Genomic DNA, 14505 nt, shown 5'->3' on the forward strand with positions numbered 1-14505 from the left:
TTGAATTACTTTCCATTTCGTTTATACTCACTTCATGAGATGGTGCACGAGCACAAAAAACCTTAAGGAACGGTAATGTCTATTTTCATTTGTTTCAGGTTTTCTGGTTTTAATAAAATAACAAATGAAGTAATAAAATGACCTGGGAGGGATGTTGAAGCCAGTCTGGGACTAGATGTAAATCTTTCCCGTAAACAAAGTGGACGGCGTCCTGTTTTCTCTGACCAGGATAGCAGCGTGCAAGTCATTCAAATCTGGAATCATTGATTTTTAAGAACCCACGTTGTTATCACTAAATTACCCTTTGCTCATGAGATTCAAATGTATAGTCAGTAGAGTACCTCAAATTCTGGAAAGTGCCTCATAAACATTCATACCCACCATGCTTAAAAACTTCCCCGAGTATTCCTCAACAAGTCTTGAATAATCTTCTTGAATAGTCACATCCATTCCATCACATTTTATGAAGCCACATTAACTCTTGTCACATGGAATAAGGTTACGGTGCTCACATTTTCCAAAAACACCGTCTAGGGCCCTTTCCTTTATCATCTGGTCCTCAAAGCAGACCAGTGACAAGATAAATTCATTAAGAGAATTTCCAAGGAAATGACAAAATATAGTCCAGGTCAACTGTTTCCCGAATTGCCGCGTCTTAATCCATGGACGTGTCTCGAAGGAGACCGGATGGACCGCACAGATCTCAGGGAACCCCGGCGAGTACTGTTTTCCTTGAGGAGCTCTGTGCAGGTGTGAGTGACAGCGCGTCCTGGGTACCTGTGCTACCCCTTAGTGCAGACCGATCGTCTAGAAGTGCGGTTGGGTTGACGTGCCCTGGATGACAAGCCCAGAAACCTAGAAGGGCACGCTTTCACCTTGGAGAGGCAGGTCTGGAGGCAACAGACTTGCCAGGAAGTACTATTTGATAGTAACAATTTGCATAATAATAGCTATGCATGCATTGTTTCCTTTAAACTTCACCATAGAGTTTTGAGAATGGCACAATTGAAACTCCACTTTGCAGATGAGGAAACTGGGGCACCTGGGTGGCTCATTTGGTTGAGCGTCTGACTTCAGCTCAGGTCGTGATCTCGCAGTTCCTGAGTTCGAGCCCCGCCTCGGGCTCTGTGCTGACAGCTCAGAGCCTGGAGCCTGCTTCGGATTCTGTGTCTCCCTCTCGCTCTGCCCCCTCCTACTCGCTCGCTCAGTCTCCCCATAAATAAATACACAGTCGTACATTACAGATGAGGAAACTGAGGCGCTGAGGGGATTACATCACTAGCTCAGAGCCTCTCAGAAAACAGTGGAGCTGGAATCCCACACAGGGCACAGAGCCTGCTCTCCACCACTTGGCTTTCCTAAAACCCTTTAACTTGCCTATTAGGGAATGCTCATCTTTATATTGTTCTTCCGGGGGAGGGGTCTCACATTTAGGTTCGCTATCAAGGTATTTGGGGAAAAGAAGAAATTCTGAGACACGTTCGTGTTTCAACCCATTGGCAATTATCTAAATCTGGCAAAGGAATATTCCCCCGACGCCAACTGTGTCTGAAAGAATCAAGGATTGTATAAACTTCTATAACCAGCTATCTCTCATTGATCTCCGTCCCATAATATCGTAGTACTCCTAGAATCTCCAGACCTAAATTCTGGCTGCCTTTCTTATACAACTTGGTTCTTAGATTTCACTTGATCAGGCACCATACATTGTAGGGGGAAGGTCCACCTAGATATTCGGGTCAGTAATTTGGGACAGAAAGAATTGTCCTTCTACAAGATGCCTCCCTCTGTCTCCTGCGGAGCCCCTAGCTTCTAGACTAGCGAAAGCTTTTTCGGAACATATTTAGATATAAAAAGTTTTCCCCGATGCTTTGGCTCACGTGCACGTCAGCTGCAGTCAGAGTTGCGGGAGATCCATCGCGCCAAGTGCAGAAAGTAATTCTGCAAGGTGTCAAATGAGATTGGGCCTCCTCAGCCTTCTGTGGGTAAAATTCTTCCAGAAGTCTATGCTCATTACCAGAAGGAAAAAAACAGATCTAGGAGAGGTGATCACGTGAGCTTTTTGGGATGGCAGATCCCAGTGGGAGATAGGCCATGTGGGCTCACTGACGTGTAGGGAAGAAGCAACGAGGTGTGGTTACCCTCGCCGCAAGTCTAGACAGGTAGCTTTGTGACAGCGCCCTGGGAGTTAAAACGTGAGGACAAATGAATTTCCTGCTCAGTCTAGAACGTCCACTCTAAGCATAGTAGCAGAGGGGAGACGAGCCAAGTGTGAGGTTGGTCCCAAAGACATTCAGCCTCTACAGCATTTTTAGGGCCTTCCTGTGGGGACACGAGTCAAGTCTGCCCCATCACCATCTGGTTTGGTGCATATGCTGCCATCTGTGAATGAATTCGGTGCCTCTGTCCCAAGGGAGTGAGTCCTCCCCTCCCCTCTCACACCAGCTCCGGCCCCAGGCACACTGTCTTCCATCGCGCTGCCCAACCCCCCGGAAGTGACTCTCCCTCCTGAAGAGTGAAAGCAAAGGTGAGCGATGTGGAGACTGATCTGTTTAGAGTCTAGCCAACCACTTTCCAGAGGAGGAGCTCCCACCTGACAGTTTGGACAGAATTAGTTAATTCCTTAGTTCGCCACGTTCAGGGTTTTCTACAGTGATCAAGATGGAGTATGGATTGTTCCCTTTGTTCATCCCACCGCAGAAAGTATCCGCCCGGGCAGATGTGGGATTAGTACCACTTCTCGGATGGCAGTGGCTGCCCACTAACCCGGGCACAGATGTCATGGAATTCATTCATTCACCCACTCAGTGCTTCATTTGTGTAGTATCGTTAATTCACTCTGCATAGTTGATCTTATTCCAAAAAGGATTTGAGACAGCTATAGCTTCTGCCTGAGGTAGGCGAGCCTTGTTGGTTTTGACCTATTGTAGAGCATTGTCACCCTACATTTGATCTTTCCGGTCCCTGGAAACTCAAAATTTTACTCCCATAACACTTTTATTGAGATTTTCAAAACGTGACCAAGTGAGCACTTCCTTAAAAAATGGGACACTTAAGGATTCTGACTCTGTAGGGGCACCTGGGTGGCTCAGTCGGTGAAGCATCTGACGTTGGCTCAGGTCATGATCTCACAGCTTGTGAGTTCAAGCCCCGCCTCGGGCTCTGTGCTGACAGCTCGGAGCTTGGAGCCTGCTTCGGATTCTGTGTCTCCCTCTCTCTCTCTGCCTCTCCCCTGTTCACGTTCTGTCTCTCCCTCTCTCTCAAAAAATAAATAAACATTTAAAAAAATTTTTTTCTTAAAGAATTCTGACTCTGTAAAGTGGGATCATTGTGTCCAGTACCAGTGAGATCCCGAGCAGCCACCTGGGGCTAATAACCTCACTTCCACTGAAAGCGTTGCTCTCTTTCTCCATGATGACCAGCTGCAGAGTTAGAGTACCAGCCTGGTGCCATCTGAAATTCTGGGTTTCCCTTCCCACTGATTGGTCCATTACCCCCTATCTAAGTCCACTGGGGCAGCCATGACAAAGTACCCACACAGAGGGTGGTTTAAACAACAGACGTTTGTTTCTCACGGTTCTGAGTCTGGAAGTCCAAGATCAAGGTGTTGGCAGGTGTAGCTTTTCCTGAGACCTCTCCTTGGCTTGCAGATGGCCACCTTCCTATTGGGTCCTCCTATGGTCTTTCCTGTATGAACATGTGTCCCTAGTGTCTCTCTATGTGTCCAAAACCTCTTTAAAAGGATACCGGTTAGATTGGATTGGGCCCTAATGACCTCATTTTGACTTAATCATATCTTTATGACCCTATCCGTAAATAAGATCACATTCCAAGTTACTTGGGTTCAAGACTTAAGCATAAAATTTTGAGGAGACACCATTCAGCCCATGACACTCCCCCCATCCCACCCCCATCGGGATACCTGACTGGCTCAGTCAGAAGAGCATGTAACTCTTGATTTCGGGCTTGTGAGTTTGAGCCCCACATTGGGTGTAGACATTACTAAAATAAATGAAGAAACTGAAGAAAAAAAAAACCCATCTACCAAGTTTGAAAAACAAAAACTAGGTATCCAGAAATTATATAACAAAAAGCTACCCAAAAAATGGTGTAAGTTGAGAGTATGGGTATATATCACATTTCTGAAGGTAAGTACGATGGTATTACAGCTCATCTTGTTTCTTTTTTTTTCTTTCTCAGTGTTGGGGTGTCTAGATCAAAAGACGTACCACCGTTTGGTCCACCAATTCCCAAAGGAGTAACTTTCCCAAAGTCAGCAGTATTCCGGGACTTCCTTTTAGCCAAAGTAATCAACGCAGAAAATGCAGCCCATAAGTCGGAAAAGTTTCGAGCTATGGCCACTCGAACAAGGCAAGAGTACTTGAAGGATCTGGCGGAGAACTTTGTCACGACCGCCACTGTGGACACCTCTGTGAAATTCAGCTTCATTACACTGGGTGCAAAGAAAAAGGAGAAGGTGAAGCCAAGGAAGGATGCCCACCTGTTCAGCGTCGGAGCAATCATGTGGCACGTGATAGCTCGGGACTTTGGCCAGTCTGCTGACATTGAATGCCTTCTTGGGATTTCCAACGAATTCATAATGTTGATTGAAAAGGATTCCAAGAACGTTGTATTTAACTGTTCCTGCAGGGATGTCATTGGGTGGACCTCTGGATTAATGAGTATCAAAGTATTTTACGAAAGAGGGGAATGTATCCTTCTGTCCTCAGTGGATAACTGTGCTGAAGACGTGAGGGAAATCGTCCAGCGATTAGGAGTAAGTACAGATCGTGTATTTCCACCATCCTGAGGGCCTTCAGTCCCAGATTCATGATGGCGTCCGCCGTGGAAATTCCACCACAGTTGTGGCCCCTCGGGAATGAATTACCATCTTGTGTGGATACAGAGCTTGATTTCCAATTCCATGTCTTTTGAGCGGTTGCTGAATTCATGGGTGCTGGAGAAGTGCCCATTACAGACGAATTGGAAAGGAAAAGTTAAACCGGCTTCCGAAAGGGAACACCGGGATGTATTTTTTAGTATCTGAAGGCACAAATATGGAGAATTGTCCAGATGTTAGGTGTGTCTGTGGAGACTGATGGGACAGTACCCTCCCAGAGGGGGATTAATGGCCTGTTGCTGTTGACCCTATGAATGAGTAACTCCTTTTTGCAGCTTCAATTCTGTGCATGTTGATACAGCAGGTATTTTCATTTAGTCTGCCTGATTAAATACATTATTAATCGCCCGCCACAGTTTCTTGAGGAGGAGGTTTTATAGAATTACCCATTAAGTTAGACTTAAAAAAAAAAATTTGCAGGAACAGGCCTCCGTGTGTCCAGCAGCATATTGGGTGCATGTGCACAAACACAGACATGATGTGGGGACGATCAAGTCTGTGATGGGTTTATGTGGTCTGGAGTCCCAGGACGCATTGTGCTTTTGGTAATAGCATAAATACTTCTTTTTAGGAGATCCAGAGTTATCATCATCTGTGCTCCCGAAAACAACGACACAAACAAACACCACTTGACCTCCTCCCCCCCCCCCACCAAAAGTGTGCCGCAAATTATATTGCCCTCCTGGGTACATGGCTAGGAAGCCACCATTTTCCTATGATAATTGAGCCCCTGTAAGTTTATAAAGAACTGCAAATAAACGATCCTTTATCCCTTGCAAATGTTAAGAAGCAAGGGACAGAAGGGATAAAAAGGTAGCAAAAAGCAAAAGTAGGGCAGGCGGCAGGTGGTTGGAGGGAAAAAAAGCAGAAGAGACCCGTAGGACTCCGGAAGAGCTTGGCTGTTCGGTCTTCAGGCTGACACACGATGTTAAATTTCAACTGACGACTGCATTAGTATTTGAAAGAAGGCAGAGTATGTGTCAGACCTATGTAGACTTTTGCTAGGAGAGCCTAGTTGAACCAAGGTTGAAAGAGGAGCGGAGGAAAATTTTAACTCAGGTTGTGCGTGCGACAAGAGTACTTTCCCAACAGTCTTCAACGAGTTCAGCTCGGAACTTTGGAAGCTCCCGTCTTTCAAAGCTTCACCGAGACTGGCAGTCCCTTGCCCCGTTTGCCCTGAGCCCCAGGCCGTCACGTGTGTCTGTGAGAAGTTGATTGGCAGCGCGCACACCTGTGATGGTAACCATGGAAACCGCCAACACAGCGGCCAAACACAGAAGCAGCCCCGTCCCACGGCTGCACTTAACACTCTTATTAAGTAGGAATCTGTGCATTCAGAACGCGTCTCACGGAAATGGCGCATTTATTAAACGGCAGCTTCATACGTTGGCCCAGTGCTTTGGGGGAGACAGGCCTGATGCCCCCTGACTTTAAATGTGCCACGGATGAGGGATGCCGTGGTCCTCAAATGACATTTAACGAGCCTGTGTTTTCCTTTCGGGGCCGGTGAGTTATTCTCGGTTATCACTTTTGAGGGTGGCATTAGGTGATTGCCGGCGCTTTAGTGCACCGTGTGGGATGCAGACCACCCTGCTTCCAGGTTCCTTTTTGGGATCCTGCTGCAGACGCACGCTTTGGGGCGCGCAAGCTGCCACTGCTTGGCCCTTGGCCAACGGAAGTTGCCCTTGGCCCCCAAAAGAAGGAGAGGTGGCCTGGAGGCACAGGTCTCTGCTGCCTGCAGGAGCGCCCATCCTCCACGCTGCCCTTGTCAGCAGACGCCCGGGAGCCTGGCGGGCCTGCCCCCGCGTGAGCTAAACGGTGCTCCCCACCCAGGCGAGTGGAGGCAATCTGTCCCTACGAGAGGGCTTCCTGGAGGACAGGGCCGGTGCACACGGAGAGCAAGCACAGAGAGACTTGCCCTCCAGCTGCTAGCTTGGTAGGGGGTTGGGCCGGTTTTTAAGTTGAATGAAATTGTCTAATAGCTCATCATGTTTCACGGGCGATACTCGTCACAGTTTTGACAGAGTCCCTTTTTCCATTGCTACCGCCCGTCTGGAATCGCGGGGTTTATACGCTTAAGAGCCAAGTCGGTTGACCCAAGGAAGGGGAGGAGGGAGTTATAAGAGCCCGTCGGAAGCTCACGGGCTCCAGGTCAGTGGCTTCTAAGTCAATGCAGGACACCCGTTTCAGGAGTATATTTGTCTTGGAAGAGTGAAGCCGTAGTTTTACTTTGTGATTTTCCCTGCATCTGATGCCACGGGTAATTCTGGTGAACTCGGGAAGGTGACGTCCTTACCGGGACAGCTGGAGGGAAGGGCTGGGAGGGTTATGTGCACGCCTCTACCCTGGGCTCCTCAGCGCTGTCTCTCACGGTCTCCTTCCCCCGCAGATAGTGACAAGAGGCTGCGAGACTGTGGAAATGACCCTGAGGAGGAACGGGCTGGGCCAGCTTGGCTTCCACGTCAATTTCGAAGGAATCGTTGCCGACGTGGAACCTTTCGGCTTTGCCTGGAAGGCCGGCCTTCGCCAGGGGAGCCGCCTCGTGGAGATCTGCAAGGTGGCCGTGGCCACTCTGACCCACGAGCAGATGATCGACCTACTCCGGACTTCTGTGACCGTGAAGGTGGTCATCATCCAGCCCCACGATGACGGCTCACCCCGGAGGTAAGGCACGGGAGGCCCTAAGCAGCACTCGCCCCTCCTTGGCCGCTGTGGCAGGTGCTGTCCTAGCTGCTCCCGCGGGGTCCTCAGAAGATGTAGGCACGTGCGTCTTCAACCAGAGTTGTTTGGACATCAGCCATTAGAGCAATTTAAAAAGAGCTTTAAAAAAGTTATTAGCGTATAATAAATGATAACTTCTAATTTTCTAAGCAATTTACAGGGACATTGACCAGGTAAAAGCTGAGATATTACAGACTAAGGGGCACAGCCCCTGCTTGATTCACCTGGACCACGAGACCCAACAGGAAATATTCTTTATCACGGCTCAACCTTTTAGCAAGTTAAATACACCGCACTGCTAGAATTCTTTTCTGGAACGCGAAGCTAGTGATTATTAACAGGGTATGTAAGAGATCAGTGCCTGTATGTCTGAAGGGACAGTGGAATCTCAGACATCCTGTGCGAAGTGACTAGTCCATTCTAGTTGAGCTGGTGCGGGACATTCCCATAAGCTATCACGAGAAACCTATGCGCAGGAGCTCGGGTGGATGGTGGGGAGGAGGAACAGAATGGAATTAGGAAGTGATTCTGTTCCTTTGTTAATAGAAAATAACCATGCTCAACATCAGGAAAATATTAGGCCCAAAGGGAAAGAATGCTAATTAAGAACAAGCCATCCATCTGGCTGTGGCCCACCGTGTGCCTTCTCTCTCCAGCTTAGAAGGAGCTCCCGCAGGCTGCCTTCCAAGCTCTAGCTTTTGAGAGACAAGGCATGCTCGGAATCCATGCCTTCGCTGCGTGTTCTCGGGTCATGCACCTGCTCTCCCTGAGCCTCGTTTAATATCTGTAAGATGGAGATTATAATATTGCCTACCTCCTACTGCTCTCACGAAGATTACGTAAGAATGACACACGTAAAGCACTTAACACCTTCCGGCATACTCAGAACCCCCACACGTTTTCGGTAAAATTAAAAAAAAATAAATAAATAAAACTTTAGGATATTCACATGAGTGTTTTCATGCTCTAAAACAAAGTGTTGTCATCCCAAGAGAGCAAGATGACTGTACCCCCTTCTGGACATATTTCCGTGGCAACCGAGGTCATTCCTGGTACCTTCTCCGTCCTCTAAACCAGCGCTGTCCTGTCTCGGTGTCCGCGATGATAAGGTTCTATATCCGCACTGCCCAAAACAGCAGCCGCTAGCCACATGCAGTTGTCACACACTGGAACTGCGGTCAGTGCCACCGAGGAGGTGAATTCTGCATTTCAGTTAAGGTTTTCTTTTTTTTTTTTTTTTTTAATTTTTTTTTTCAACGTTTATTTATTTTGGGGACAGAGAGAGACAGAGCATGAACGGGGGAGGGGCAGAGAGAGAGGGAGACACAGAATCGGAAACAGGCTCCAGGCTCTGAGCCATCAGCCCAGAGCCCGACGCGGGGCTCGAACTCACGGACCGTGAGATCGTGACCTGGCTGAAGTCGGACGCTTAATCGACTGCGCCACCCAGGCGCCCCAGTTAAGGTTTTCTTAGCCACACGTGGCTACTCTTCATTGGCCACACCAGCTCGAAACCGTGACCTTTTTTAGAAAACAGACCAGAGGTATAGATACCACCTTCTTCCTCCCTGAGGAATTTTGCAAACGTCTGTTGCTGTTAGATTTCTTACCACTTGCTACCTGCCTGACTTTCTGTGGCCTTATTTCTTATGTCTGCCCGGTAGGTTTACAAAATAAAGGTTTAACGAGTTGAAATTCTTCTTGAAAATAGCAGCCGCGTGTCACGGGAAATATCCGAGGCACTCCTTGTTGCTTTGCCAGACTGTGTCCCGTTCAGTCCATTTGCTTTCCAAGAATCCCACGAAGCACACGTAATGGTATGAATGCAAAGGAATCAAAGACAGACTATTTTTATTAACAACGAAACTTGGAGGGGTTACTGGGTGGCTCATTGGTTTGAGCATCTGACCCTTGATTTTGACTCAGGTCGTGATCTCACAGTTCCTGAGATCAAGTCCCTCATCGGGCTCAGCACTGGCAGCACAGATCCTGCTTGGGACTCTCTCTCTCTCCCCCTCTCCGCCCTTTGCCGGCTCGCACTGTCTCTCTCAAAATGAATAAACTATTAAAAAGATATTTTAAAGAAACGACACTTGAAAATAACAGAAGGCGAAGCCTTTAGACCTTTGAAGTCACCGTATTGTATAAGCGACGTGTTTTGAAATAAATTTTAAGCCAGGTTACCAGAAATATTCCCATATGGTAAGATGTCTTTCTTCCTTTGGTGGAAATACAGATTTATAAATCTGGTGAGACTCTTAGAGGTTGAGTACTGCTATGGAATTAGACAAAAGAGTTACCATGTTTTCTCTCTTTGAATTAAAAAACAAAATTTCTCGTCTGTTTATAATTCTAGCCTACTGTTTTTCAGTAAGATACTCTTTAGGCTTACAAGACATCTGGTTAATAAAGATGTTAAAATTATTAAGTTTGGTATTCAGAACATACGATTTGGAAGAACAGAATTTCCTAGGAAATACTGAATTGTTTTTCAGCTAAAACAAACAAACAAAAACTTACCATTTAAAAGTTCTGGCCTTTAGTTTTCCATCCAAGGACGATGAGTTATCTCTGCCTTGGTCTGCACAGAAATGAATTCTTTCTTTGTTTTAAATGCAAATGTTCCTATTGAAGCTATTCAAGACGATTCGAGATTTTGCCTTAGTGTCCTCAGAGTCTCATTAATGTCATTCCCTGAAGATACAGATTTCTCTCCTGATTAATCTGGGATAACTGTCTTCTGCATTTTTACCTTTGCCAGGAGCAGAATTAGCTGTGTGCCTGGTAGTGACACTCTCCCTGCCCCCACCCGCATTCCTTCAAGTCATGAAGGTTTAAAGCCTCGCATGTATCATTTAAAATTCCTTCAGTTCAGTCTTCCAATTTTGTGGGCATTTGAATCTGTAAATTTTTAGATCCGTATTTTTGTCAGTTTGGGGTTCGTGTTCCTCCTGGGACTGTCTGGGGGTCCTGATAAAACCACTTGCTGTCGTCAGGCAGCTTCACGTGACAGGAAGCAGCCCTTGCAATAACAGTCCTTTGCTTCAGACCGCAGCGCAAGTGTGAAACGTCATTTGAAATTTCATCCGTGCTCTAGCAAGCTTAGCCTCTGCGTTACTAGATTTTTTTTTTGAAGGAACAGTAGGAGAGGGGCCCTTAAAAGGGGAAGGGGGTAGCACTTCGACTCATTTAAAAAATTAAACTACAAACCTTTTAATGTTTATTTATTATTGAGAGACAGAGAGACAGAGCATGAGCAGGGCAGGGGCAGAGAGAGAGGGAGACACAGAATCCGAAGCAGGCTCCAGGCTCCGAGCTGTCAGCACAGAGCCCGACGCGGGGCTCAGACTCACAAACCGTGAGATCATGACCTGAGCCGAAGTGGGATGCTTAACCGACTGAGCCACCCAGGTGCCCCCAAACTACAAACCCTTTATTTTTTTTTTTAATTTTTTTTTCAACGTTTATTTATTTTTTTTGGGACAGAGAGAGACAGAGCATGAACGGGGGAGGGGCAGAGAGAGAGGGAGACACAGAATCGGAAACAGGCTCCAGGCTCTGAGCCGTCAGCCCAGAGCCTGACGCGGGGCTCGAACTCACGGACCACGAGATCGTGACCTGGCTGAAGTCGGACGCTTAACCGACTGCGCCACCCAGGCGCCCCAAAACTACAAACCCTTTAAATGAAACATTGCTTAGTGCCATGTCTCCTTAACAAAATATACAAAGATCTGCCTCAGGCTAAAACTACATGTGTGATTTGTGGCATGGGCAGTTACCACCGGTTTTCCCACAGTGTTCTGAGTGCTTGTCAGGGAGGGGGCAAAAAAAGAGATGTTCATATGTGTGCGTGTGTGTGCGTGTGTGTGTGCGTGTGTGTGTGTGTGTGTGTGTGTGTGTGTGTATCTTTAACGTAAGAGCCATAGGACGACAAAATAACCAAACCAATGAATGGCAAGATATTTCGATCTTCGATCTTCGTAAGCCTCGTGAATGATAGACTAAAACTTCAGTTCAGTTCAAATTTCAATTCGTTGTTGCTGTTTATCAGCTGGATTTTTGTCCTGCGGGATGTGAATGGGGGGGAACGATCCGCCTCCAGCCTGTCTATTCCCATCAGCAGTGGGATAGGCCCGTCCCCTAATAGACTTCTGGTTGTTCACGGGTCAGAAGGTGTTTGCTCATGACTCAGAAGCTGCTGGATTAAATGAAGTCTTTAGTCGGGAAAGTATTTCTCAAAAACCACCCCACACTTGGAAGCCCCGCTCCCCAGCCTAAGGGTGATGGTAATCCAGCTGTCCCTCCGCTTGGAAGGAAGACAGAGCCATTTTCCCTGTTCCTTGTGGAGTCCCAGAACACACTGAGCAGGGAGCACCCCTCCGGGAATGCTTATTAAGGGATGTCGTGCTGGGGTTGGACCGCGAGCGAATTCATACAGATGGGGGAATGAGTGGCAAGAAGCATTTTGGGAATAGCACTCTTCAGATGGAAATGAGGTTTTGAAGGGAGCGAGGGCATTTCCCACGCGGACCCCTCTGTGGCAAAGATAAAGAAGACCCACTGAAGACAATGGATCTCTTCCTTGGTTTGGCAAGGGATCACGTTGCCCCCGCCCCTAGCCTTCAAAGGTGCCTGACACTCTGTCAATGTCATTTTAAGACGAGCCCATCAATTTAAAAGGCAGATGTAGCGGAAATAACCACTCATCACAATTAGGCGTGAGTTGTTACACAGTGTGAGCAATCCGGTAAATACGTCCAATAAATGTGGAAATGAAACGCCTTGCTGTGGCGCATCCGTTGCGTGTGATTTCTCCTACTTTGCTGACCTACCATCCCGGACAGATTATATGATGCAAAACAGTGGAAACTGTGTCATGTCACCCTGCATCTAAATTGCGATTCTCTCATCATCCTAGTGAAGCTTTATGCTCGTGTTTATAAATTTATTGTACTTTGATTTAAGCTCACTCTGTAAATTGAAGCTTCACGTTGCTCTGCTTTGCTGCTTGGGGCCGGACCGTTTGACTCCCTGACGTGCACACGGGACGACCGGGAACTAGAAATAGGAAGGGAAACTCGATTTTGTCAGGTTAGCATTTTGGAGAGAGATCTGTGTATGTGAAGTAGACGGTGAGTTCAAATCTGGACTAACGGGAGGTTTCCAACTGATTTGTCTGGATAAGAAAAATCCGTTCCATTTGGAGTGAGTTTTAATGTGAGCTGGGATCAGGTTCTGTATCTTCTTGCACCGTCCCTCCAATGTGAAATTCAGATTCTTCTCTCCCTCCTTGAAGTAAGAACGTTGCATCTCCCGAAGGAACGAAAGCTGGGTGGCCTCGAGTGTTTACTCAGTCATTCTCTCGTCCGCTCTTAACTAGTTTGTGCCACAAACTTGGCCGGGCACCGAGGCTATTCACGTGGCTGGGACAGACATCGTTTTTCCTTCCCTGGACTCTTTTTCGTCTACTTGGCATTCTGAAATACAGTACTTCCTGGGGCGCCTTGGGGTTAAGCCTCTGACTTTGGCTCAGGTCGTGACCTCACGGTTCCCAAGTTCAAGCCCTGCATCGGGCTCTGTGCTGACAACTGGAGCCTGCTTCAGATTCTGTGTCTCTCTCCCTGTCTCTGCCCCTCCCCTGCTCGCACTCTGTCTCTGTCTCTGTCTCTTTCTCTCTCTCTCGGTCAAAAATAAATAAAAACATGGGGCGCCTGGGTGGCGCAGTCGGTTAAGCGTCCGACTTCAGCCAGGTCACGATCTCGCGGTCCGTGAGTTCGAGCCCCGCGTCGGGCTCTGGGCTGATGGCTCAGAGCCTGGAGCCTGTTTGCGATTCTGTGTCTCCCTCTCTCTCTGCCCCTCCCCCATTCATGCTCTGTCTCTCTCTGTCCCAAAAATAAATAAACGTTGAAAAAAAAAAATTAAAAAAAAAATAAATAAAAATAAAAACATTAAAAAATTTTTTAAATAATAAAATTCAGTACTTCCCATTCATATTTCTGCTGCTTAAAAATGGATTTCCCAAATTCCAGTGTATTATTCAATATGACGTATCTCAGTGCGGAAAACGCTCTCACCCTCTCCAGCCAATGATCGACACTTTAGCGCTCCTGCTTCCTTAGCAGTTTGAGAGGTTGGAACGTCACCGACATTGTCACAGGACAATGTCACAGAGGGTGACAGTGAGCATGAGCGTTGTGTTAGGCAAATAACAGGCACGTTCGTGACAACTAACACCACGCTATGGTCATGGGCTGCCAGTGGGTATTCTCGTGGAAATATATTCATCAGAAATCAGACATCACGTAGCTATTGAGAATCTCCTGTGTTTCGCTTTGAAGTATGTAATGCAGTAAAACATTATCTCCGGTCTCAGGCTTTCCAGGAGAAAAAAAAAAGAAGCAGGTTGGCTTTATGAAGAACTTTCCGAGCTTGTGTTTTCAGTTGAACAGTGTGCTGGGTATACAGTAGGTGACGAATCTGTTGCCCCTGTGTCTGCCGAGGAAAGAGAGGGGTGGAAGCCGATAAATTATTCAGGACCAGGTAGTCTCCCTTGGCATCTCCTATGACACACGCCTTTTCAATTCAAGACCTTTATGCAAAGGGCTTGGTCAAGTGGGTTTATGATCCAGATGAGTCTTTTTCTATGTATAGTCTAGGTGTCTTTCTATCTATAAATTAAGGAAATACGTGGAAAAGTGAATTAATATTTCACGTAGTCTCTATTTCATATATGACACTGCCCTAACCTTTACAGTAAGGTATGCTTTCTGGTTATCTCCCTGTTGGAAGCTTCTGATTTTTTTATGCAACAGAAAGAAAGATTTTGTGATTCAAGTGAATGAGCATCAATTAGCCCTGTCACCTTGTTGGATGATTTGGAAAGA

General features: G+C 47.0%; 1 protein-coding gene across 5 annotated transcripts in view; it reads left to right on the plus strand.

Moving 5' to 3' along the window:
- Positions 1-14505, plus strand: part of SIPA1L2 (signal induced proliferation associated 1 like 2) — a 224439-nt gene that overhangs the window by 159639 nt on the left and 50295 nt on the right. For all 5 annotated transcript variants that reach the window (XM_043596300.1, XM_043596303.1, XM_043596301.1 and 2 more), the window contains exons 9-10: positions 4201-4777; positions 7290-7564. In XM_043596300.1, coding sequence (XP_043452235.1) covers positions 4201-4777; positions 7290-7564 — 852 coding nt within the window. The remainder of the gene's footprint in view (positions 1-4200; positions 4778-7289; positions 7565-14505) is intronic.

The sequence above is a fragment of the Prionailurus bengalensis genome, chromosome D2, assembly GCF_016509475.1.
Source record: "Prionailurus bengalensis isolate Pbe53 chromosome D2, Fcat_Pben_1.1_paternal_pri, whole genome shotgun sequence".
Taxonomy (NCBI): domain Eukaryota; kingdom Metazoa; phylum Chordata; class Mammalia; order Carnivora; family Felidae; genus Prionailurus; species Prionailurus bengalensis.